Source organism: Hippichthys cyanospilos, chromosome 9 (genome assembly GCF_059441005.1).
Source record: "Hippichthys cyanospilos isolate Australia breed blue-spotted pipefish chromosome 9, RoL_Hcya_1.0, whole genome shotgun sequence".
In the NCBI taxonomy this organism is placed as follows: Eukaryota; Metazoa; Chordata; class Actinopteri; order Syngnathiformes; family Syngnathidae; genus Hippichthys; species Hippichthys cyanospilos.
In genome coordinates, this window is record NC_142377.1 from 1,327,712 (window position 1) to 1,354,114 (window position 26,403).

A 26,403-nucleotide genomic window follows, 5' to 3' on the forward strand; every position below is an offset into this window, starting at 1 on the left:
ACAGGGCACATACAAAGAGAGACAACCATTCTCACACTTTGACTACCACTGAGTAAGAATCTAGTGTAACTCATACCTTAACGTACAAGTGTATACTTTAAATGTGACAAATGTCAGCCAAAAACCTGCTGTGAGTAAAACTCCTTCCAAACTGTATAGAGCCTCTATTTAATTGGATACAAAATATGTTAATGATCCTAATTGTTCTTTTAAGCAGGTTCATGGTTGTTGTTCAACACGCTGTCTGCAAGGATGAGGTGGGCAGGCTTGGAGGTGTGGCTAACTTAATCTGGAATTCCCCTGAGCTCACCTGAGACCACCCCCACCCCTGAGTATAAATTGGAGGAGGCTAAAAGAGGCAACAGGTGCATCTTTGCCAAAGAAGCCGAGGTTACAGGGAAATCAGACAGACAGGATATTAAGAAAAAAAACACCAAATACACATTTATCGTGTTTTCTTGGATCTTTTATAATCACCAGGTGGCGTACACTAGGTAATACTTTCATTTGGCGTGTTTTATTTAAATATATGTCTATGTGCTGACTGAAATTATTTATTTTCAATTTGAATGGATTTAAATATGGAATTATGTTCAGATTTTTGACTAATTTTATATGTTTACATTATTCCCAGTTTTTTCACCATGGGTTCACAGTGCCTCAGCAGTGTACTGACAAATGCAAACTTTACAATGTACCAAAATGGTCTTCCTGATATACTGCTCCATCAAGCCAACAACACTCATCAAAACAGCAACCTGGCCTATGGCTCCAACGCTGGTGAGAGAAACACTATCTGCTCATGTACATTTATTATTTTTGTATTTATTAGAAGCAAAATCATTTGTGTAACTTTGTTCTGAGACTGTTGTTAATTTGGTGTGTTCACCTGCCTTTCTTCATATAAAAAAAATCATCCCTTCGTTTCATGATTCATGTAGCCAGACCATTACTTCATAGAACGTTGCTTTGACCTCAATTAGACACTGTTGCTAATCATTTACTAGAGAGTCAATGTTTAACTCATCTTAAGCGTCAAGCGGTGCTATGTCATTGCTAAAACAGCTCAGTCTTTGTTCTTCTAAACTTGGAGAAGTACAGCCCCAATAGGGAGTGACACAGGCAGGTGTTAATCAGTATCTACGATGACATTGCATTGCAGAGGTTTTGGGTAGTACATAATGTTAAAAAAAAAAAAAAAAAATCTCCATAAGTCTTTCTCATGATGCATGGCAGTACAAATGAATACTGAATGCAGCAGGTGCAGAGCAACGGACCTCAATGGACCAGTTATACACAACTGAAAAAACTGTTACCTCTCAATTCAGGTCTGTGGTATGGTCAGATGAATCCCCTCCTCTGGACCGCTGAAAATGTTATGGAGTGGATCAGCGCCCAAGCTGACAGCGCCAAGTTTGATGCTAGTACTCTGACTCTGTCCTACTGTACCATGGATGGCCACAGCTTCTGCCAGATGAACCTGGACCAGATGATTATGGTGTTTGGCCCTCAGCTTGGCCCACACCTCTATCAAAACCTGCAAGAACAAAAAGCTAAATATGGTAAAGCTGCAGTCTTGAAGGTTTATTGTGTGCAACACAATGATTAAAGGCAGTTAATGTAAATTAAACAGATTCACATTTTGCAACTCAAAATCTCACATTCACCTCCCAGAATTGACAAGCCTATCAGGATCAGAGCTAAATGAAACTTGCCAACTCCTGGACAGGTTCCTGCACAACCTAAACATCCCAGACAACCTAACCTTACCTTTGATCAGCACCGTCAAATTTGGTGAAGGTACAAAAGTTTGAATATTAAATTTTAGCATTGACTGAACACCATGCGTAAAGTGTAAACGAAATTCTAAAGTTGCCATACTTGTCATTAACAGGTGAAGAGACGATCAGCAAATCAGAGTTTGACAGTGGTAATAATTGTGATCTGTTCAGCCTGACCATGGGGGCCATGACACCTGTGCTGGATGAGTATCTGTCTGATAACCAGTCTGATAGCGAGTGCAGCTCCTCATCTAACAGTCAGTCGTTCGTTATTTTATTAGTCCATAGATCTGTGGATAGATTATTAAGGATCTATTCCTATGTTATATATCAGGTGGCACATTTAGGTTCTCAAACTTTGACTCACCAGAGTCTGGAAGTGGAGAATCTGACCCAGAGTTCTCCTACCCTGTGATTTCAAGTGAGTAGAAATTTGATGATTCTTTTAAAATCCCTCCATATTGTAACTCATTTTTGGCAACTACCTGAAAATGTACTGTTATGTCAACAGAGACGCTGATTAAGAAAGAGAAAGCGGAATCACAAATTAAACGACCTCGCGGACGACCTCCTAAAGTCAGCAGAGACCACAGCAATATTTTTGACCTGTCAAAGAAAAATAAACACGGTAAGAATATGATTTGGAAATAATCTGCTTTTTTAGATAAACAATCCCTATTGTTTGATTTCCATGTTTCATAAGTTAAATCCACTTTCATCCACTTTGAGCTCATAGTGCCCTGTGTTTTGTCTGCAGCACCTCGGGGAACTCACCTTTGGGAGTTCATCAGAGATATTCTGATCCACCCAGAAAAGAACCAGGGCCTGATGAAATGGGAAGACCGCCGTGAGGGAGTTTTTAAGTTCCTGAAGTCTGAGGCTGTGGCTCAAATGTGGGGCCAGAAAAAGAAGAATAGCAGCATGACATATGAGAAACTCAGTCGTGCTATGAGGTCAGTATGTGAAAGATAATTGCAAATTTAAGTACTTTAATTACTGTTAGTATTTCTACTCCCACATGAACAGTCCAGTTGACTACATTCAGATTTTTTCTGAAACATACATGACACCCTGATTCAAATTCTGCATTAAAAAAAGAAAAACATTTAGATGTCTGGATTAAAAATGGACCAACTGATGTCTTCCATCTGCAGGTACTACTATAAACGAGAAATCCTTGAGCGGGTTGATGGACGGCGGCTGGTATACAAGTTCGGAAAGAACTCCAGTGGCTGGAAAGTTGAAGAGATTGGAATGGACATGTAAGGGCTCATTCAATTTGGCAGTTGAAATGAAAAAGCAAAAGTAGTTCAGAACTTGAATTACCTGCGTATCCTGTTAAGGGGAAAATCTTGCTGCCCAAATGTTAAGACACTAACTTCCTTTTTGAAGGAAGGTGTTGCAGAAAATGTAAGCCAGTGTTTTGGGCTCCAGTAGGTTTTGTGAACCAATTTTAACGTGGCGTAATGTTGTTTTTATTGTTGTTGTGTGACTTAATAGTATCAAAAGTTGTTTGCAGTAACTGAAATGGGCATTGTTCTATTGTCTTACAGCTATGCATTAATATTTTTTTATTCAGACTCAGACAAGTGGGAATTCATTGGCACAATCCTGCTGTTTTTCAATCTTTAAAACTACAGAATCTGCTTTCTATTAAATTTCCTACTGTTGTAACGAGTGCTAGGAAAACAAACAAAAACTCACATAATATTGTTGCGATGCATAGCTGGAATAGATTACAACTCATCTGTGACCCTAATGAGGACAAGTGGTATATGAAATGGATAGAATAGGTGTAGCAATGCCCACTACGGTTTTTAGTATAATTTTTAGTATAATTTTTAGTATAATTTTTGATGAAGTGCTTGACAGAGTGCATTGAAGTGAAATCATGCATTCATGTATGGATAATTGCGAGAGAAAAAAAAACCAAACTGTGGTACCTTTTTTTTATGGTTGATATAACGTCACACCATCCATCAAACTATTATCCATTCTGGATCATAGTATGTGCACTATGTGGGGCGGGGGGGGGGGGTTGTATTTATTTCTTTTTTATATATTTTTTTATGTATACCTATAAATAAACTTTCTGTTCGATTTATTTCTAAAGCTGTTTATGTGCTGAAGAAATAAAACAATGAATGCTTGAATTAAAGGATTGCCTGATTTCATAACTTTGGAGTTTGGTAATAAAAGATAGTGATGACCATTTCAAGATAAAATCTGATGCCATGTCTTAATCCAGGATCAATTTCTACACATGGTCTGAAGATGAACTTGTGATTCTGTGGCGGAGACAGATATTTTATACAAAGTACAGTAGATCCATCCATCCATCTTAATCGCTTATCCTCACAGAGGTCACGGATGAGCTGGAGCCTATCCCATCTTTCTTCGGGCTGACCACACCCCGAATTGGTTGCCGGACAATTTTTATTTATTTATTTATTTTTAGCTAACGTGCTAATGGCTTTCGTATGTCGACTTAAAGCGGAGCACATAGCTCAGCAAACAACTCCCATTGCACGGCGACAACCTCTCTCATGATCACCAACTCACTCACCTGCAACCCACACACAATAGGAGGCTGGCACCATACTGACTTACATACCATAATTTACAAATATAAATGCAAGAAAATATAAAAAAATTACAAAGCTGTTTTGCTAAAGTGTTTTCATTTTCACCTAACTGTTGGTCCATCCTATACACGGTAACATACAGTAGAAAATGTCAGAATTTGACCTGGTCTAAAATTAGTCCTATATTTGAGGAATTGTGGTATTTTGTCTTGTTAGTGAGTGTTGCTTGTGATATTAGAATTTAAAGCCGAAACAGAGGAAATGGACCAGAGGGAATCGAGACTCGTTCCTCTCCTTGGCCTGACCTCCTGCTAAATTTTTGACAAACCTCCTCTCAGGCCTTTTTAAAAACTCACTTTAAAACACCCATTGATTTTGTTGTTTTCGTTTGATTTTTTTAGGCTTGTTACCATTTCAATGTCATTAAAACTTTGAGTGTCTTATTGAATGACTAATATTTACTCAGTGAGCAGCACTGGTACACAGCAGTTGTAGTTTTGAAGTTGAGTTGAGTTTTACTCAAAAATAAAAACTTTTGTCTCTTTTGGTTTGGACAGTGTGTTAATCTTAACAACTCAAAAAGTGGCATTCCTTCCATTAGTAATTGGAAATGAGGTGCATTAAAAACCTCGGGTGCGTTGCCTTTCAATTAGGGTTTTGCAAAAGAACATATGAATTTAATATAAAAAACATGGCATTGTAAGTGTAAGTAATAACAGAAATAGAAAATTCACTTGTGGGTGTATCAGTATTTATTCAATATTTGACAGTGGCGGACGCACAAGTCTGTCATTATCTGTCCGTCATTATTTCAGATCATTCCGGTCTGTCTCTTATTCCGGTCTGTTATCGTTATTTTTGCTGCGCATCCTCAATTGTTCAAATTTAAGATGTCTCCAATGTTTAAGGACGATCAGTTAAAAATTGTTTTTCACACAATTGTATTCATTTACACACACAAACACCCACACAAGTGCACACCCACACACGCACGTACATTGGCGCGCACCCACATACGAAGGCACACATGCACACAGACAGACACACACACACGCAAGTGCGCACCCACACACGCAGGCACACACACACGCAGACACACACGCACACACACACACTGTACAGACAGACAGAAAGACAGATTTCCACACAAACACACAAAAAAATCAATTTTTATACCATTACTGCTACTATTCCTGTTCCTCTTTGTCAAGCTGATGTTAATTTTTGCTTTTCGAGTTCATTGCGGTTTCAGCGACTGCCCCAAATCGTTTTCATACAGGTTTATTCCGTCAAAATTACAGTCAGTCGTCATTTTGCAAGCAAGCAAAAAGGGGATTCATTTGTTGACAAACCCACTGACTATTATGTCGGTATTGATAGACAGGCTACAACAGGTCTGAATGCCCACCCTAGTTGCTGGCAGCTCTAAAAACCACATCATCCTACTCACTACGCCTCAGATTTATATTGATTTATGTTGCGGACAGGCGGAGGAGTGGGAGTGGGGGGGGTGCTCTAAAAACTACATCACAAACGTATGAACCGTTATCTACGTGCACACCGAACGCCGAATCATTCGCCGAATCGCGGGGCTTTCTTTCGCTGTAGTACTTTTTGTCCACTTTTTTTGCCCCGCGAGGAGAGGGGAGGGGAGTGGAGCGAGCTTGCTGTGCACTTTACGGTAGATCCGGAAAGAAGAGCATTGCTGAGAAGTTTCACTTTTCTGGGATGTGACAGAGCTAATATTTTCACCGACAGCACCTTTATTCTTTGCGGCAATATTCACCTGCCAAAAAATAAAACTTTCAATGTCGCAATCAAGTGACCGAGACCGTGCTAAATATTGGGCTGACAATGCTGCGCTATCGTTAGCTTAGCACAGTAACTACGGTTCGACAGCTGTTAAGTGAAGCACACGCTGAACATACTAGATGTTCCAAGTACTCGCTTCCGCCTTTCTACAAGCCAGGTGAGTGCTCTCGCTTGGCTCTGTTTTGTATTGAAAGCTCAGCTGGCCGTGTTGGATCGCTCCCGGTGACCGCAAAGCGGCCGCCATTATTTCCCCTGCGTGAGCCGTTGAATGTTCCTGAAGTTGATTGGTTGTGGTGACGCGAAACGCGGGGAAAAAAAAAATTACTTCACGCGAAACACGAAATTTTACTTCTCGTGACTGCGTGTGGCCATTCGCTTCACTCCATTCGTGTCCATCGCGTCGGCCAACGTGCATTCGCACCCAGTCACGCGAACTCCATTGACTACAATACAAAACGCTCCGCTTTTTCGCCTCGTTCGCATTCGGTGTGCGCGTACCATTAAACTAAATCATCTCCAAAACATTATTTGCAGCCTACGCGGCCCGGTACCAGATGGTCCGCGGACCGGTAGTTTCATGTCTGAAGAGGGCCCATGGCAAGTGCATTTATAGTTACCTCGTCTGTCTGGCATGCAAGAATCCCTCACAGTGTGTCGCCGCAATGCAGTATAGCTTTTTTTCCCCCCTAAAAATCTGTGAAAGACCAAGGGCGTGAAAATTGAAGCACGAAGTAGTGAGGGATCACTTTATATCTTATTCAGTCTTGCACGATCTGTTCCACTGTAGCGATACCTTCATGAAGCCTTTGTCACAATTGATACTTGGTTGTTTACATTCAGTTTACTGTAGTAGTGGCTGGGTACATCACTTTTAAGATCTCCTTCCACCCTGATTCTTCAAACACAAACAGAATTCATCACTATTATATATTTGTATGTGACTTCTCCAAGTCCACAATTAACATGTAGACTGGTTCGGTAAACTCCCATGCACCCTCGAGGATCCTGCAGAGGGTGTAAGGCAAGTCCACTGTTTGGAAACCACATTGCTCCTTCTGAATCTGAGGTTTAACTTACTGGCAACCCCACTCTCCAGTACCCCTGAATAGTCCTTACCTTTTTAAAAAGGGGGACAACTACCCCCGTGGTCCCGATACCACTGTTTTCAGTTTGGTTCACATTGCCTACATTAAGTTGAATTCTTTTCCAGTGAGGGATGGACTCAGCCAAGGCTGCCCTTTATCACTGATTCTGTTCATTACCTTTATGGACAGAATTTCTCGGCGCAGCCAAAGTGTTGAGGGGGTCTGGTTTTAGGGTCTCAGCATTGCTTCACTGCTTTTTATGGATTATGTGATGCTGTTGGCATCTTCAGGACGTGATCTTCAACTCTCACTGGAGTGGTTCGCAACCGAGTGTGAAACGGTTGGAATGAAAATCAGCACTTCCAAATCTGACAGAGGGAGCTTCCTGATACAAGTGGCCAAAATGTGTTTCTTTTGCAGGGCTGCTAGTCCTCTGTGTCGAGAGAAGCTGGTTAAGGTGGCTCAGGCATGTAGTTAGGATACCATCTGAACGCCTCTCCCAAGTGAGGTGTTTCCAGGCACGTCCCACCGGAAGAAGATCCAGGGACGACCTAGGACATGCTGGGGAGACTACGGTTGTGTCCAATTTCGCAGTCTGGATCCCCCAGAGGGCATTTTTTTCTGGCTCGTTCCTTCAAAGTCACTGTCTATTCATTGACGCACATTGAAAGGTCTTTCTTATACATTTTACAATGATGACAAAGTTAAGATCTTGACAAAAGATGCAGGATTTCTGCCCTTTTTTACTTTTGTACTGAGCATTAACATTGTTTGAACACATTAATGCGTTCAATTAAACATTAATGAATAAACCTTCATTTCAAACAATTGATTTATTATTTTTTATTATTTTCTTCGATATTGTCACCTATCTGTATTGATATGAATAAGAAAAAGAATGTTAGATCAAATTCTTTCAGACCAAGACTTGTTGATTTTTATGATTAAAAATAGCTTAGAAAAGATGTGCAAAGCTGATGGAAACACCAGAAAGAGATTTAACATTCTGCCCCTGTTAGACCTGTTAATCCACTTGCTGTGTTGAGCACTCCCAACTAAAACCTGCATACGCACATGTACACTCACATGCTTGTACACATACACACAAACACACACACAAATGAACACACACACACACGCTCACACACACGTATACTCCCCCGCACACATGCGCACACAAACATATGCCACCTTCAAGGTCACCATACCTGTCTAGGGACTGAGTTTACGGGAAATGTTATAGTCCGTGCCAGAGAAATACAGGAAAGGAAGGGAGGGGTGGATTTTTACGGCTGTGATCTCATTGCATTGTCACTAGATAAACACAAAGAGACACACTGTGCCCTTCCCCATAGTTATTTATTAAGCTACAACATAATACTTTCGCTTTAAAACCAGTAAACCTTCCCACTGAAACTGTAAACATGCACCTCCATAAGGCTTTTTTTTTTAACTATTTATTAATGTTTCATTCCAATTACAGCCAAACTGTATTCTCATGTGTACTGGACATGAGTTGCCACCAACTGACCTATTTTACATCATTGATCTGTAGAATGTACGTCAGGGGTGGCCTTTACAGTATGAAAACAAATACAACATTTATTGTTAGGGGAAAATGTTATAAAAAAAATCCTGACAACGAAGATAATGTAGGTTATGTCCAGGGAGTGGTCTCTGGTGTAATAAACAGGGTAAAACTATCAGGCACTATCAGCGGTCAGACTACTGAAACTACAAAAGAAATTCATGGAGCACAATGGTCAAGGGAATGGAACATACAGCATATGATTGGCAACATACTTCAATCAATATGAAGCATATTACCGATCATGTAATTCTTGGTTGCGTTAGGAAATAAATCCTCACCCTGCCTATATCTCTCCTAATGGGGCTTGTTTCATAAACATATGATGTAACTAAATGACAGTGGTCAGACCCACAAAATCTCCAATATATTATCATATTCTGTTTCTTACATATCCATATAAAACCTCTGAGTTAATCATTATCCAACCCAAATATGTGGATGTACAGAATAACCATCTTAACCTTTATTTGTGTGCTGCACTATCCACCTCCACTATCCACACACCAATATCCGAGCTAGCATTTTTCATTTTTAACGGCACAGTTTTATCTGCCAGAGATAGGAAATCCAGGTACAGAGTCAAAACCCTGCCACAGTTTGGCTTAAGCCACTAGATTCTTCTAATCAATTTGCAGTACAAAAATAACATTAAAAGAACATATAATAACACATTAAATACTTCAATAAAGTACAACTGGATTCAGTTTTGCTCCCACTGCCTTTTCAAAAACACGCTAGCGTACATGCATGCAAGCGTATATTTTAAGCTAGCGCCCAATAATTCTATCTGCCTTACGTATGTGTTAAATACAATGGTGGACCGTGCATTTCACACTTAGGCCTTCAGTGATGTTTTACATATCCCTCATAATAACCATTATTTATGAGACCATAGCTGGGAAAATCATATAGAGAAGCACGCATACACATTACTGGACGTTGCATCACCAATTGTGTACAACACAGGCTAAGCCTCAGGAGCCTGAAGGCCAGGACTGCGAGGCTGGCAAACAGGTGACCATCCGGATTCTGAACAAATCCCTCACGCACTAATCTGCCTCATCACCAGTCACTTTACCAAATGCACACATGAACTTTACAAATGCTGCACAGTGCAGGAATGTTGCTAAATACATAATATTTTGCACTACATGATATTTTATCATCCTCATAAGTATACAGTTTCTTCCACTCCATCTACTCTTTCATATGGTCAGAATGTAAGTTTATTCATTTATCAGTGCTTGATTATTACTGCTGTTATTGCTCTATTACTGTTTTGTTTTTTCTGTTTCATTGCTTACTTTATGATTTGCTCAATTGTGGAATGTAGTCTGCTCGGGGAAGTGAACAAAATAAGAGTTTGTTGTGTCGTATTACTATTCATATGACAATAAAATTCTTGAATCTTGAATGCCGGGTTGTTCGCAAACACAAGAGACACAAGGTTCCCCACACTGATGTTTACTGTGGTCGCACTTTTCTCCAACAGTTCACACGGTCGAAATGATACATACAAATCAGATCAGCTACGGCCAACATTGGACACATTCAACGCACATATAAAACATACTGTCCATGTATTGTTGTCCTGTTGCAGATTCTTGGGCAGGGAAACATAGCTGTCAAAAAGACGTATGCGTGTTTCACCATTCACAACCGCCACCGTCAAAAAGACGTTTTTGTGTTTGATGAACACATGAACACTGAAGTGGAATCCTTTTACGAAATAAAGATTAATTGATTACAAATAAAGTTGTTTTTTTTAATATTTATTTACTTATTTATTTATTGTTGTGGTTACTGGGCAATTAATACCTATCCAATTTGTAATTCATATTAATGATTTTCAAACAATATATGGTTTTGGAGTCACAGGTCATCAGCCTGTCAGTCCAATTTCAAAAAATAATTTACAAATATTTTGGACATTCACATTGCAAAGAATCAGCTTTTGATGTATGGAGTAAGATCGCTGTAAAAAGATGTATGCGTCTTGACGCGTGGATGGCGCAACTGACTTTGCCTGGTAACTTGGCATGAAGTCATTTCAATTTGCATATTCAACTCAAACCCAAAGGCTTAGATACATCCATGCAAAGCATCAGACTCGTGAATCCAAAGGAGAGATTCACACAAAGACGTGAAGTCATGTCTTGCGAGAGTCGTACTCAAACACGGGTACTAACGGTGAAACACGAATATGTATTTTTGACGGCAATGGATACAAATGGTGAAACACACATACTTCTTTTTGACAGCAGTTACACCACAGAAAAGATTGATTAACTGTCTAACTGTGCTGTTCATCAATAAACACATGAAACAAAGCAATTCCTTTTCAACTTCTAATTATTTGCAGGAAAATGTAAGCATTGTAAAAATCTAAAACGAATAAAAATAAAAGTTGCGAGCGGGATTTGAACCAGAGCTGACAAATTAATAAATGCCGCACCACCATTGAAGTTACTCACTAGATCAGTGGTCCCCAACCTCTTTATCACCACGAACCGGTCAACGCCTTAGATTTATATTGCGGACTGAGGGGGAGGGGGGGGTTGCTGGCTGCTCTAAAAAACACATCATCCTTCTCACTATGTATGGAATATCAACAGCGGTCTGAGGCGGCACCAAAAAAAAAAACAAAAACAAAGATCAAGCACACACGTATGAACTTTTAAACTAAATCATCTCCAAAACATTATTTCGTGTGCAGCCCACGCGGCCCGGTACCAGTTGATCCACGGACCGGTGGTTGGGGACCACTGCACTAGACCACCCTCTGCTACAGATTTGCTTGCGCAAATGTAATACTTGTAATACTTTTCATTCGTCAACTACTGAAAAGATAGCAACCGTTATATTTATGTACAATCTTTGATATGAGCTGTAGTATGGCTGGGGAAGCAATTTGACAGGGTCCCAATCGTCTTGCATTCACGTCAATTTTAATTCATACCTATACATACTATTAAACTGTTGGCAAAGATTAGTGAATTCTGACTAGAGATGAGTAAATAGGGGGTGCATGTTAGAAAATTACATGCATGTTGAAAATCACTAAACATGTATACTAAAACCAAGTACAGATTGCAAGGGTGAAAAAGAAAAACAACTGTGTGTGTATACCGCCCCTTGGTGGTTATCGCTTCAAATTATAAATTAAACCAAAAGCACTGTATTAAAATGCCGACATGAGTTGTTTGTTTATGCTGGGCTGAGTGACGTGAACCACTATAAATCACTTCCCCCAACATTGCCAAATAAATGTATTTATTTATTTATTTATTTGATTTGATTTTTTACTTTTCATGTTTTTCTCCACGTCCTAACCTTCAATATTTTCTTTCTATTAAACGTCACATTCATCATACAATACATACATACATACATAGCTGAAATAAATTTCGATTAGAATGGGGATAATAACTGGAAATAAAATATTATAACAAGATTCAAACGTCCTCAAATTTCCTTTCATCCGTCATTGAGACAATTGCTGACATCTATTAGAATTGTCGTAGTGCAGAAATAAAAGGTGTCCAGACGTGCATGATTTCAAAACATAAGAATAATAACAGTAACCGATTGCAACCTAATTTTCGGGCAGAGTTTTCAAGCAAAAAGTAACAGCAAGAAATGTGTACACTACATTATCTTCTAACTGTTGTGTTTTCTGATTTTAAGTTGTGATTGTTGTGTTTTCTGCTTTTAAGTTGTGCTTTTTGTTGAGGATGAATTCTCAGTCCTCTTGTCATAAAGGATGCCTTTTAGGCTGACTCCACAGTCCACCAGGAAGGCTTTATAACCGGCCGACGCAGGAAAGCTTGTTGTGGGGTTATTGCTTTGCCACACTCCAAGCACCCTCGCCATATCTTCAGCTTTCTCATCCAGTGTTCTTCTTCGTCGAGAATCTTTGGGTTTGTACATTGTGACTTTGATTTGATACTTTACCTTGTGGGACTGTGTTTGTTTCCACGCCTGGCGTGTTTTCAGTTAATAAACTTTCATTGTCAATCCACTTCTTCATGTGGTTGGCTGTGGTCCTGAATTTGCTCGGGTTCGAAGGTTATTCATAACACTAACAGGGCGATTCCACAACATCTGTCACGCTCCCCTCCGTTGCGCATCCGCAACGACGGACGCACACCCGCGCCCACTGCTTGCGTTCCCTATCCGCCTCAATATACAGTACCGCGCGCATCACACATTCCTAACATTACTTGAAGTCCAACGATGCATGGGCGGGGATCATCAACTGTCATTTGTGGAAAATTTGCTTGGGTAAAACTTCATTATTATATCAAATATATTACATTTTCATTTACAAAGGGCAAAGCGTCACCTAATCACTTCAACCTGTGGATGGTACAGTGGTTACCAAGCATGCCTAAAGTACAAGCAGTTGCAGGTACAACTCCTGGTCCAACATGTGGGTTTTATTTCCCCCCAGATTTATAAAAAAAAAAAAAACAACACCAATAATAATAATAATAATAATAATAATAATAATGAGCTCTTGTGTTACTTTTCAATGAAAAACGGAAATTCTTGCGCAATTGGGGACCTCATGATGGTAGGTGTATAGAATGCTAGTGATACTGGGATGGGAAATTGGGTGTTTCAGACATTTTTATTTAAAAACAAAGTCATTTCAGCAGCGTTTGGTTTTAACCAGTTCCTCTTCTTCCTTATGACCTCCAGCTTTTGAGAATATTCTCTCACATGGCACTGTGGTGGCAGGCATATGCAAATGAATCTTTGACAACTCTGAAAGATTAGGATAAATGGCTGCCCTGGAGTTCCAATATTTCAATGGGTCCTCTCTTCTGGAGAGGTAAGGCTCAGACTTCTACCGCTGCACCTCGACCGTTGCGTCAGCTGTCACGTTATGGACACTCTGTGTTGCACCTGCATGACACCAGGACATAAACAGATTCAATCAATTGTTCATATTTTGGTGTTAAAGGTAACTCCTGCACATTCAGAGAATGTTTTAGAGAAACAACCTTTTGTGCTTTTGTCTGGTTCCCAAAGGGTAGGGTTTTGAATCTTGGGTCCAAAATAGCGGCCACGGCCAGGACCTAGATTTCTACATTGCATCCAGCCAATAAAAACTGCAGCAGGCTCTGGCTCAGCTGTTTTGGACTTGGGTGGTGTAATGACGTCGATTTTTCAGTAATTTTATGATGAAACATTCTAACTAATGGAATTACTTTGGAAGCAGACACCCTCTTCTTCACTGAAGGTGATGCCAGAACTTCAAGACATTCTGCCACTGCCTCGTACTCGGCACAGTTCAGTGGTAGCACATTTGTGGTTAAGGCTGCCAGGGCTGCTCCCACTGGCTCACGCTGCTCAAGTAATCGTTGAAACATATGAAAAGTGGAATTCCACCTTGTGTCAACTTCTTGAATTAGTTAATGGTGTGGTCTGTCTAATTGTAACTGGACTTCAATTAGTTTCTTTTTGGCCCTTTCTTGCTCTCAAGCGGATCTCCTACAGTTCCGGTGTTTCCTCAAGTGCCTTCTTTGCCACTATATTGAAACTATGGGCAGAACATTAAATGTTGCATACTTTAAGCAATTTAGCACAAGCCACCATATTTGCAGCGTTGTCAGTGACAAGACAGTGGATTTTGTTAGTTAGTCCCCATTCATCAATTAGGTGTTCTTTGGCATTCTTTAGGTTTTCTGCTGTGTGTAATTGGGGGAATTTTGTGACACCTAACAGGATAGATTACAGTTGCTATTTTTCATCGTTGTAATGGCATGTGATTCCAAGGGAGGCATCCTTGTTGACAGATGTCCACATGTATGCAGTCAAGGTGACTGCCACAGTTTTCTCCAGTTCTGCTCTGGTTTTGTCTTTGGCCTCTTGATATTTTTGATCCACTATGCCTCGCAGTGCCTGTCTTTGGGGAGAGCATATGTTGGGTCCAACTTGTGTACAAATGCTCTAAACCCTTTATCCTCAACCACAGAAAATGGCTGGCAGTCCTGCAAAATCACATCCACCAAGGCCTCATCCAGCTCAGCCTGTCGTCCTTTAAAGCATGTGACCAAATGTAAATAGTTATTTCCACATAACTTCTTAAATGTATATTTAATATTTTAAGCTTTGTCTTATCTTTTGACTATAAATAGTTGTTACAAACAGTTGCCAAAGGCCTACCTTGTGTACTTACTCTAGAAGCAGCGGGAACAGCTGGATTGGGTGTTGTTTCAGAGTGTTTAGCGCACAAGTGCCTTAACATTGAGGATGTGTTATTAGTGAATGCCAACTCTTGAGCACAGATGTGACACTTGATCAGTTTTGGTGCAATAAGGTCAAAGTGCTCCAACACATATGACCTGGCTCTATTAGTTGGCCTTCCCTCTATCCTCTCCCTATTTTGCCTCACTCTCTACAGCCACACAATCACTCTAACACTTATTACTCTCACACAAACAAACAAATACACAAACTGACGGACAAAAACTAACTTGTATGAGTCGTTATGAATATACTGTATATATAAATGTTTGTGTGTGCGTGCGTGTGTGTGTGTGTGTGTGTGTGGATTATTATAATTGCATTGCAATTGATCTAAAGTGTAATATGCTCTAACTTAACCTCACTCTCCTAAATATGACGTAATGGGTGCAAAAGCTCTCCTCCTCACAACCCACAACATTTTGAGGGATGTTTCCCTTTTTTATAAGCATTCTGAGTTTGACTGAACCAAACTAACTGACTCAACCCCTTCCCTCCTGATTGACACGTCAATGGTCACGGCCGACACGCGTGGGATGTCACCATGCTTAAAACTCTTTATACAGGTAACAGTTCTATTAAACTGATGGGTGGTACATCCCCTAGATTTAATTTGTCTGGAGGAATTAGGCAGGGTTTCCCCACCTCCGCGTATGTCTTCCTGTTAGTTGCTCACCTTCTGGCGCATCATGTTAAATCTAGTACTCTGAAAGGTATTCCTATTATTCATAAAGAACTGATCATAACTCAGCTGGCTGATGCCACCACGTTATTCTTGCAAGATGAAAATCAAATTCCTACTGCCTTTTAAATAGTTAAGGAGTTTTCAAAGGCTTCTGGTCTATATTTAAATGTAAAAAAGTGTGAACTCATGGCCATTTGAATCATGAATCTGCCCTTTATGGTATTCCAATAAAAAAGGAAGTTCTGTATCAAGGAATATTTATCGCTAAAGATCAACAAAGGAGACTCTCACTAACTTTAGTCCTATCCTACAAAAAACTAAAACAAAATTGAACATCTGACTTCTAAGGGACCTCTCATTAAGAGGAAGAGTATTACTCACCAAGGCAGAGGGTATATCCCGACTGACTTATGCGGCTTTGGCTCTCCATCTCACAACAAATTAATAAAGGAGGCTGCTAAAATGATGTTCAGTTTTATATGGAAAAATAAGATACACCACGTAAAGAAATCTGTTCTGCTGAACTCTTATTATAATGGTGGGCTTATAATTGTTTGGAGTTTTGCACTCTAAATAACACCTTTAATATAAATTGGCAGAAACAATTTTTCAGAAACCCAACCTCCATTTGGGATAGTATACCTTTTCATTTAATGTCTAAGATGGGTAATCTAAACTTTTTTTTTGTTTGTAACTTTAATATTGACAAAATTCCTGTAAAAGTGTCTGCCTTTCACCGTCAAGCTTTTCTATCATGCTCCCTCATTTACAAGCACAATTTTTCACCTTATAACTATTTTAGTTGGAATAACAAGGACATTTTATATAAACACAAAACTCTCTTCATCGAATTTTGATTGAACATTATACGGGTAGACCAGCTATTTAACAGGAATGGTCTTCTTTTTCGTTAAGAAGAATGTCTGGCAGTATACAACATCCCTGTAACTCCTGGTGATTATGCAAAGGGCTTTGGTGCTATACCTTCTGGAATTTGTATGTTATTTAAATCTCAGCCAAGACTTAATGTCACGTCATGGCATGGCGACCTGAGGCAGTGGAGGGAAAGGGACTCAAAAACGCAGGAGGACGGAGAGGGTTTGCTCAACCAAAAATGCTCTTTTAATAATAAAACAAGGCAGGAAAAGCAGTAGACAAAAACTTGACAAAGTAGCAAAATAAATGAGGAACGAAATATAACTCACAATACTAAATTGGGACGACGGGGAAGAATGGAGGGCGAGTACAGAGGCACCGGGAACACGAATTGACGAGAGGTACAATAATCCGACGACTAACATTGAAAAGGCTGCAACTTAAATACACGAGGCTACTACAAGACAACGCGAAACAGCTGGGAGAGACAAGAGGCAGGGGAAGCTGATTGGGTGACACGCAAGGGCAGGAACGCACAGGCGACAGGTGGACAAGATAAAACTAATGGACAGAGAGGTGAGGCAGACGCGGGGAAGAAACTACACACATTAAATGGCTAAAGAAACAACCCAAAATCTCGACAACAAAACCCATAGCAGAATGTAACTCAGGCAGAACGTGACACTTATTGGTCAACATCTGCCCTTGTTATCTCCAGTAGACACTCTTATAGGCAAGGCCTGTTTTTGTAATCATTCTGGTAATAACAACAGATCTATAAGACCTTTATTCCAAAAAGATGTTATTTCATTGCCATATGTGAATTCATTCTGGAATCGATAGGTGGGTGTTTTGGAATGGAAGAGGGGCTGACTATTACCTAATCACTATTTGATGACTAATAAAGTAAAAGAAATATCATTCAAACTCCTTCATAGATTTTACCCTGCCAAAAATTATATCAAAACAAGATTCAAAAGAGACATAGATGTTACTTGTAGTTTCTGTTCTGAATGCCCAGAAACTGTTGTACATTTATCTTGGCACTGTCCATTTGTGAACATTTTCTGGCAAAACCTCTGCTCTTTTATTACTGAAAATGTTATGATTGACTTTTGTTTGTATTGGACGAATGTTTTATTTGGTTTCTTGCAGTATATTGCACAGAAAAGCATTCATATACATATAATTAATCTCATTATTATTTTGGCTAAGTTTCAAATTCATAAATGTAAATTTACAGGCAAAGAGCCATGCTTTATTGTTTTTAAGAAAGAGTTTACTCATTATTCTATTCAGCGCTCCTTGAAACGAAAAGCAATTAAAACTGTAACTGCTTGCTCTGTATTAAACATTTTTATTATTTTTTTTATCCCCCCCTAGCGTTTATAATTTTCTTATTTTATTCTTTTTATTCTTTACTTTTCTATACTTTTTTATACTCTTTGTACAATGTTCGTTCAGTGATGTTGTATTGTGCAGACTCTTTGTATGATTATATTATTCAATAAAAACAAAACAAAAAAAGGATGTCACCACGCTTCATTTCCGCGGGCATGTGATTTTTCCACCAAATGGGGCACGGGATCAGAACAACGTATCGAGACACTTGTTGCCGCGAGCGCACGGCTATGGCAAGCCTTTTGAGCATTTATTCGTAAGGGTGACGTCACTAGCTGTTCCATTGGATCCAGTGAGACATCACTTAAGTAAAGTTGGCAAGATATTGGCAGATTCGGACTTTCGCGATCAATACCTCTCAGACAAAACGTCGTCGAAACGCAAACGTTGCCTTTATCCTATGGCGTTATATTTGTGTGGAAAAAAATTTTGAGCATTGAAAATAAAACTGAGCGAGCGAAAACAGATTTTGAGCGCAGAAAAAAAGTTTCTGGCTCCAAATTCCTTTTTGCTCGCTCGCAATAGCATTCTCGCGCTCAACATCTCGCTCTCGTTCGCGATACTCCTCCCTCCCTCGCTCAACATCGCGTTTGCTCAACATCGAGCTCTCGCTCGCTCGAGTCGTCCTCTGCGCTCGCTCAGTTCTGCTCACGCGTTACGTTTGTGCCACAAAACCAGCCAATCAGAGCTTGTAAAAGCACATAGATTGACAGCTAGGTATCCAATTAGATTGCTTGTTGTGTTCACTCGGAACAAGGAAACAGTAATAATAATAATATTAAAAGTAATTCTCCAGCCCAAGTCCGTATTGACGCACTCTCGTTTGCCCTTTTCAGGTGAACACAGGGCAAAAGAGAGTGCGTCAACGGATAGTGTCCAAGCAATCTCATTGGATATCAAGCTGTCAATCGATGTACTTTTACAAGCTCTGATTGGCTGGTTTTGTGGCACAAACGTAACGCGTGGGCAGAATTGAGCGAGCGCAGAGGACGACTTGAGCGAGCGAGAGCTCGATGTTGAGCAAACGCGATGTTGAGCGAGGGAGGGAGGAGTATCGCGAGCGAGAGCGAGATGTTGAGCGAGAGAGGGCTATCCCGAGCGAGCAAAAAGGAATTTTGAGCGAGCAATTTCTTTTTCTGTGTTCAAACTCCTTCGGCACGCGCTCAAACTCTTATCATTACGCGCTCAATAGTTTTTTTCTTGCTCTCAAAATCTGTTTTCGCTCGCTCAGTTTGATTTTCTCCGTTCAAATTTTTTTTTCGCGCGCTCGTAATAGTGGCACAAAAACAACGCCATATTATCCCTCCTTCATAACACGGACTACCAGCTACAATGTCAAAAAAAGACATTTGTAAAATATTTAAACCGTTTCTTTCGGTGAAAAGACGCAATTGATCTCTATGAGCAGCAGAGGCTGGCGCAAGGAACCGTCTGCAAATTACTAGACAAGGAGGGAAAAAAAAACACAATAACGCCACAATTTGTAAATATGAATTCCATTTTTAAATATGAACACATCAAAGACATTAACATAATCATATTGGGACAGTGCTTTTGGATAAAAAAAAAGCGTTTGTTTAATTTTGGACAAGTTTTGTTCTTAAAAATCATTAATAAACTGAATATTCATCTATAGCTCCAAAATTGTTTAATATAAGGAGTCCAAAATCACTGGGCACATTCATGACATTTTCATGATCACACTACAACACTCGTTTTTTAAATAAATTATTTTGATAAATTTTGGGGATTTATTTTAAATGCTTGTTAATCATTTATACCCTCAAAATGAATCACTGGCTCCCCTTTTTGAGTTGGGGTAAACACTCCTAAATCACTACTGTCACGTCGGGGCATGGTGACGTGAGGCGGAGGAGGGAAAGGGACTCAAAAAACGCAGGAGGACGGAGAGGGTGTGCTTAAACAAAAATGCACTTTTAATAATAAAACAAGGCAGGAAAAGCAGAAGACAAAAACTAGACAAAGTAGCAAAATAAATGCGGAACGGAATAACTCACGAGACTAACTCGGACGATGGGGAAGAGTGGAGGGCGAGCACAGCGGGACAAGGAACACGAATCGACGATAGTTACAATAATCCGACAAAAGCAACAGAGGGACGGTGGATTAAATACATGAAGACTAATTACTGAAAACACACTACAGCTGGACGGGGACAGGAGGCAGGGGAACCGGATAGGCTAAAACGAGAGCAGCAGGGGCACACGGACAACAGATGGACGAGATAAAACTAACGAGACTGAGAAAAGGGCAGACGCAGGAAAAAACAACACGAATGAATGACGAAATGAACCAGGAACTACTTAAACTAAACCCGAAAACCCCAGACAGAACTTGACAACTACAACCATCAATGAAGTACTCCCAATTATGCTACAACTGCTGGTTTTCTAATAAATTCCTTTATCTAATTTTAAGGATTTTTTTTAAATGCATATTGACCATAATTTACCAATATATTGATCAATAGCTCTGCTGTTGGTTGAGTTAGAGACTCCAAAATCACCACACACAAAAGTGGCATACCTCCCCTTAGGCTGCATTCTCTGGTTTTCAAATTATTCCCTCTGCCTAATTTTAAGGGTTTTTTTCATGATTATTGATCAATATTTACACATATATTGATCAATAGCTCGGCTGTTTGTTGGGTTAAAGTCTCCAAAATCACCACACACATCAGCGACGTCCTTCCCTTCATACTACTTTCTCTGGTTTTCAAATAAATCCCTTTGCCTAATTTTAAGGAATTTTTTATCATTATTGATCAATATTTACCCATATATTGATCAATAGCTTTGCTGTTGGTTGGGTTAGAGACTCCAACATCACCACACACATCAGTGACATCCCTCATCGTATGCTACATCCTCTGGTTTTCAAATAAATCCCTCTGCCTAATTTTAAGGATTTTATTTATGATTATTGATCAATATTTACCCATATATTGATCAATAGCTCTGCTGTTGGTTGAGTTAGAGACTCCAAAATCCCCAAACACATCAGTGACATTCCTCCCTTCATGCTACATTCTTTGGTTTGCAAATAAATCCCTTTTGTGGTGAATTAACCTCGGAACATGAGATGTAATATTCCGCTGCTCGAAGGCACTGCACGTGGAAAAATGGGCTTCAGCTGCTAATGACGGATTCGGTCCAATTAATATCTGGATTGTGCAGTTCCAGCCATGGTAACCCTAGGACCACGGGAGCGCATCGCGAAGGCAGGGCGAATAGCTGAATAAGGTCCCTGTGATTCTCAGACACACGTAGAGAAACCATACAAGTCTGGTGCTTCACCACTGCCAGGGACGCCCGTCAAGATCATTGACCCTTTTAGGAATGTCCAGTTTCTGCAATGGGCACTCCAGCACTTGAACAATGGACATGCCGATGAATCATCAGAGTCTGTCACGTTCTGTCTGGGTTTTTCGGGTTTTTGGATGTAGTTTAAGTAGTTAGTGGTTAATTTCGTCTGGCTAATTCGTGTTGGTTTCCCTGCGTCTGCCTTTTTCTCAGTCTCGTTAGTTTTATCTCCTCCACCTGTTGTCCGTGTGTCCCTGCTCTTCACGTGTTAGCCAATCCGGTTCCCCTGCCTCCTGTCCCTGTCCAGTTGTAGTGTGTTTTATGAAATTACTTTTCATGTTTTTAAGCCACCGTCCCTCTGTAGCCTTCGTCAGATTATTGCACCTCTTACTCCATTTCCCCAATTATTCATAGATTTCCCACAATTCCCTGTTTTCCGCGCCAAAAATGCCATTGACTTACTTACATTGTACATTTCATCTCTTTCCCAGTTTATCCGATTCACGCCGTTCCAATTTCATCTTATTCCACTTATTCCCATTCGGTGCGCGTGTATTTTTATAATTCCAATTATTCATAGATTTCCCACAATTCCCTGTTTTCCGCGCCAAAAAACCCATTGACTTACATTGGGTGATTTTTCATTTCATTATTACATCTTTCACATTTCATATTTTCAAAATTTAACTCATTCAGCTTGCCTTAGGGATCATTCCCATCATTCCAGTAATTCATAGTTTCCAATAATTTCCCATAATTCCATATTTTTCCCACCTTCAATATTTCATAATGCATTTCCAATGGGAGGGCTTCCCATTCATTCTCAATGGGACAATTAACATTTCACATTTTCATGTTTCCCATTTCATATTCATAACATTTAACTCTTTCATTCCCCCTTATGGCTCATTCCCATCGATCCAATAATTCACAATTATTAATAATTCCCATAATTCCATATTTTTCAACTATTACAATTTGTTATTCATTCCCAAAGGCAGATTTTTCTTTTCCTCTTTGAAGCTTCCTTATTTTGCATTCAAATCATTGAGCTATTTCATTTCACATTGTCTTCATTACACATATTCACACGTACCACTAATTCATAACAATATTAATAAATTTACCCATAATTCCTCATTCACATTTTCCTCACCAAAATTTTTGTAACCTTCTATCTTGCCCATTCTTGCTCCGATTCTCACCATTCTAACTTTAATCGATTCCCCCAAATCCTGCCATTCCATGGTGGTATCCATTTTCCTTTTCCCAGAAATAAAAAATTACCCACAATTCCACTTTTTCAGTTTTTCCCTTATATCTTTGCCATTCCTTCTCCGATTTCCACCATTCCAACTTTAATCGATTCCCCTGATGCCCGCCATTCCATTCGTGTATCCATTTTCCTCTTCCCAGAATTCAAAATATTCCCACAATTTCACACACTGTACCTTTAATGAACCAATTCATTTTCAATGAGGTCATTCATTGTGTTGGCGTTTGGCCTTCGTGGACTACTGTTTAGGTAGACAAAGTACTCCATTTCCCATGGGGTCGTCAGGTGGCCATCTTGGACACTTGGCTACATACACTGAGACTCCATTTCCCATCAACCCTCAGGGGCGGCCATCTTGGATATCTGATCAGAAAGCTCTTGAGGGTTCAGCTCAACTTCCACCCAGGATGGCAGCCATCTTGGTTAACTCAGAACAATAAAATCAACACTCTCCAAATGTTGAACATCCAATCTATTAAATATAATCCCCCAAATTTCAGAATTTGTTGTTTGAGTGCACTTTTTTTCTTCCTTTTTGAAATTTTGTGATATTCTATAAAATTCAAAGAATTGTTGTTTTTTTCACTTAATGACTACAGGTGTTTGTCCGATTGAGTCCGATTCAGCTTTTAACCGTTCATCTTGACCCTGCCAATGACCTCCGGGTGTCATTTACCCATAAAGCATCTTTTTTGCATAAGTAATAGCCCCCTAAAACTCGCGAAAAATCAGATTTTTTATGTTTCCTCTTGTGATATCTCCATTTGCGTCCGACCTAAACTTATCGTTCCAACTTTAGGTGTTTCCCATTATGAGTTAGATTGCCAAGAACACCCTCACACCAACAATTTCAAGTTTTTCCAATTTTTTTTACCCATAATTCCTCAGTTAATTGTTAAAATTATTTCAAAAATTTTTATAAAATTTCAGTTAAAAAATGAAAAAGTGAAATTGTGGGAAAATTTTGAATTCTGGGAAGAAAATGGATACCACCATGGAATGCCGGGACTTGGGGGAATCGATTAAAGTTGGAACGGTAGGAATCGGATGAAGGATGGCAAAGATATAAGGGAAACACTGAAAAAGTGGAATTGTGGGTAATGTTTTATTTGTGAGTAAAAATGGAATGGCAGTTATCGGGGGAATCGATTAAAGTTGGAACGGTGGTAATTGGACAAGGAAGCAAAGATATAAGGGAAAAACTGAAAAAATTTAATTGTGGGTAATTTTTTAATTCTGGGAAGGAGAAAGTGGATACCATCATGGAATGGCGGGACTTGGGGGAATCAAGTAAATTTGGAACGGTAGGAATCGGATGAAGGATGACAAAGACATAAGGGAAAAACTGATAAAGTGGAATTGTGGGTAATTTTTGATTTGTGGGTAAAAATGGAATAGCGGGCATCGGGGGAATCGATTAAAATTGGAACGGTCGGAATCGGATGAAGACTGGCAAAGATAGAAGGAAAGAACTGAATGAGATGTCTGATCAGATATCCAAGATGGCCACCCCTGAGGGTTGATGAGAAAGGGAGTCTCAGGGTATGTTGTGAAGGAAATTCATATTTTTCAAATTCAATATATCAGTAAAATAGTGTGTACATGGAACTGAGTAATTCAAATAAAGATTGAGACGACGTAATGTCAGTATAAAGCAGATATACTCTTGGCCCAGGAGAAATAAAGACAAGTCGGCACCTCCAAAAGGAACAGATGACATCCCCCGACCAACATTCCATCATGGGAAAAAGGCAAGGTGGGGCCTTCAAGAGAAGATATCAGTCAGAGTTTATGGTGCTCAGACTTCCTCCCGCTTCAAAGAATGGCCGGCAGAACAAAGACTTTTGAAGACACCATCCCCACGCAAACAGACCCCCACGCACGCACACACCGACACGCACGCACGCACGTGCACGCACACACACACACACACACTTGCATTCCACAGTGGGACTAGATGCCCCAAAAGGGTATAAGAACTGAATGTTGAAGGTGAAACGTTGCCATTTTCTGCTCCGACCCATGGCAGGACTGGCCCGAGGCCTCATGTACTTTCCCACTCTGTCTGGATTAAATCAATTGTTTCATTATGTTGTGGGATGGGCGATCTTTCAACAAAAACGAACACGCTAGGAACTAGTTTAAGGCAAGAAGCTTTTTCTAGATTCCTTCGGTAGTCAAGTGTCCAAGATGGCCAAGTGAAGACCCCATAGGAAACGGAGTACTTTGTCTACCTAAACAGTAGTCCACGAAGGCCAAAGGCCCACACAATGAATGACCTCATTGAAAATGAATTGGTTCATTATAGGCACAGTGTGTGGAATTGTGGGAAAATTTTTATTCCTGGTAAAAGGTAAATGAATACACCAATGAATTGGCGGGGATGAATGGAATCGATTAAAGTTGGAATGGTGGGAATCGGATGAAGAATGGCGAAGACAGAAGGTTACAATGTTTTGGCGAGAACAATTAACTGAGGAATTATGGGTAAAAAAAAAAACAGGGAAAACTTGAAATTTTTGGGGCAAGGGTGTTCTTGGATATCCAACCCATAATGGGAAACACTTAAAGTTGAAACGATAAGAATAGGTTGGACGCAAATGGAGATATCACAAGAGGAAACATAAAAAATCAGATTTTTCACGAGTTTTAGGGGGCTATTACTTATGCAAAACAGATGCATTGTGGGGAAATGACACTCTGAGGTCATAGGCAGGGTCAACCTGAATGGTTAAAGGCTGAATCAGACTGAATGGGACAAACACCTGTAGTAATTAAAGTGAAAAAACTAACAATTTTTTGAATTTTGTAAAATATCACAAAATTTAAAAAAATAAGAAAAAAGTACACTCAAACAACATATTCTAAATTTTGGGGGATTATATTTAATAGTTTGGATGTTCAACATTTGGAGAGTGTTGATTTTATTGTTCTGAGTTAACCAAGATGGCCGCCATCCTGGGTGGAAGTTGAGCTGAACCCTCATGAGCTGTCTGATCTGATATGATATCCAAGATGGCCGCCCCTGAGGGTTGATGGGAAATGGAGTCTCAGTGTATGTAGTCAAGTGTCCAAGATGGCCACCTGACGACCCCATGGGAAATGGCGTCCTTTGTCTACCTAAACAATAGTCCACGAAGGCCAAACGCCCACACAATTAATGACCTAATTGAAAATGAATTGGTTCATTGAAGGTACAGTATGTGGAGTTGTGGGAAAACTTTAAACTCTGGGAAGAGGAAAATGGCGGGCATCAGGGGAATCGATTAAAGTTGAAACGGTGGGAATCGGAGCAGGAATGGCCAAGATATAAGGGAAATAGTGAAAAAGTGGAATTGTGGGTAATTTTTGATTCCTGGGAAAAGAAAAATGGATACCACCATGGAATGGCGGAAATTGGGGGAATCGATTAAAGTTGGAACGGTGGGAATCGGAGCAGGAATGGCCAAGATAGAAGGTTACAAAGTTTTGGTGAGGAAAATGGGAATGGGGAATCATGGGAAAAAATTTTAATATTGTTATGAATTACTGGTATGTGTGAATATGTGTAATTATGACAATGTAAAATGAATTAGCTGAATGATTTGAATGCAAAATGAGGAAGCTTCAAATAGGAAAAGTAAAATCTGCCTTTGGGAATGAATAACAAATTGTTATAGGTGAAAAATATGGAATTATGGGAATATATTAATAAATGTGATTTATTGAATTGTTGGGAATGAGCCATGAAGTG

The 26,403-nt window shown here is 39.8% G+C and overlaps 1 protein-coding gene across 2 annotated transcripts; it reads left to right on the forward strand.

Moving 5' to 3' along the window:
• Positions 1 to 370: 370 nt before the first annotated feature.
• On the forward strand, positions 371 to 4,911 carry elf3 (E74-like factor 3 (ets domain transcription factor, epithelial-specific)). Of its 2 annotated transcripts, XM_088424440.1 has the most exons (9): positions 371 to 494; positions 635 to 780; positions 1,329 to 1,562; positions 1,675 to 1,800; positions 1,895 to 2,038; positions 2,116 to 2,202; positions 2,293 to 2,409; positions 2,539 to 2,734; positions 2,936 to 4,911. In XM_088424440.1, exons 2-9 carry the CDS (start codon positions 645 to 647, stop codon positions 3,045 to 3,047), a joined length of 1,152 nt encoding a protein of 383 aa, XP_088280566.1. In that variant the 5' UTR covers positions 371 to 494; positions 635 to 644; the 3' UTR covers positions 3,048 to 4,911. The 2 variants fall into 2 exon arrangements, with proteins under 2 accessions (XP_088280566.1, XP_088280567.1); XM_088424441.1 differs by lacking the exon at positions 371 to 494 and having other exon boundaries at positions 617 to 780.
• Positions 4,912 to 26,403: the final 21,492 nt, after the last annotated feature.

Bases quoted from the DNA above. Each gene is read 5' to 3' on its own strand.
- elf3 (XM_088424440.1), top strand. From the start codon at position 645: ATGGGTTCACAGTGCCTCAGCAGTGTACTGACAAATGCAAACTTTACA. The intron at 781-1,328 runs GTGAGAGAAACA...CTCTCAATTCAG, and splicing joins GGCCTATGGCTCCAACGCTG to GTCTGTGGTATGGTCAGATG. The intron at 2,203-2,292 runs GTGAGTAGAAAT...TTATGTCAACAG, and splicing joins CTCCTACCCTGTGATTTCAA to AGACGCTGATTAAGAAAGAG.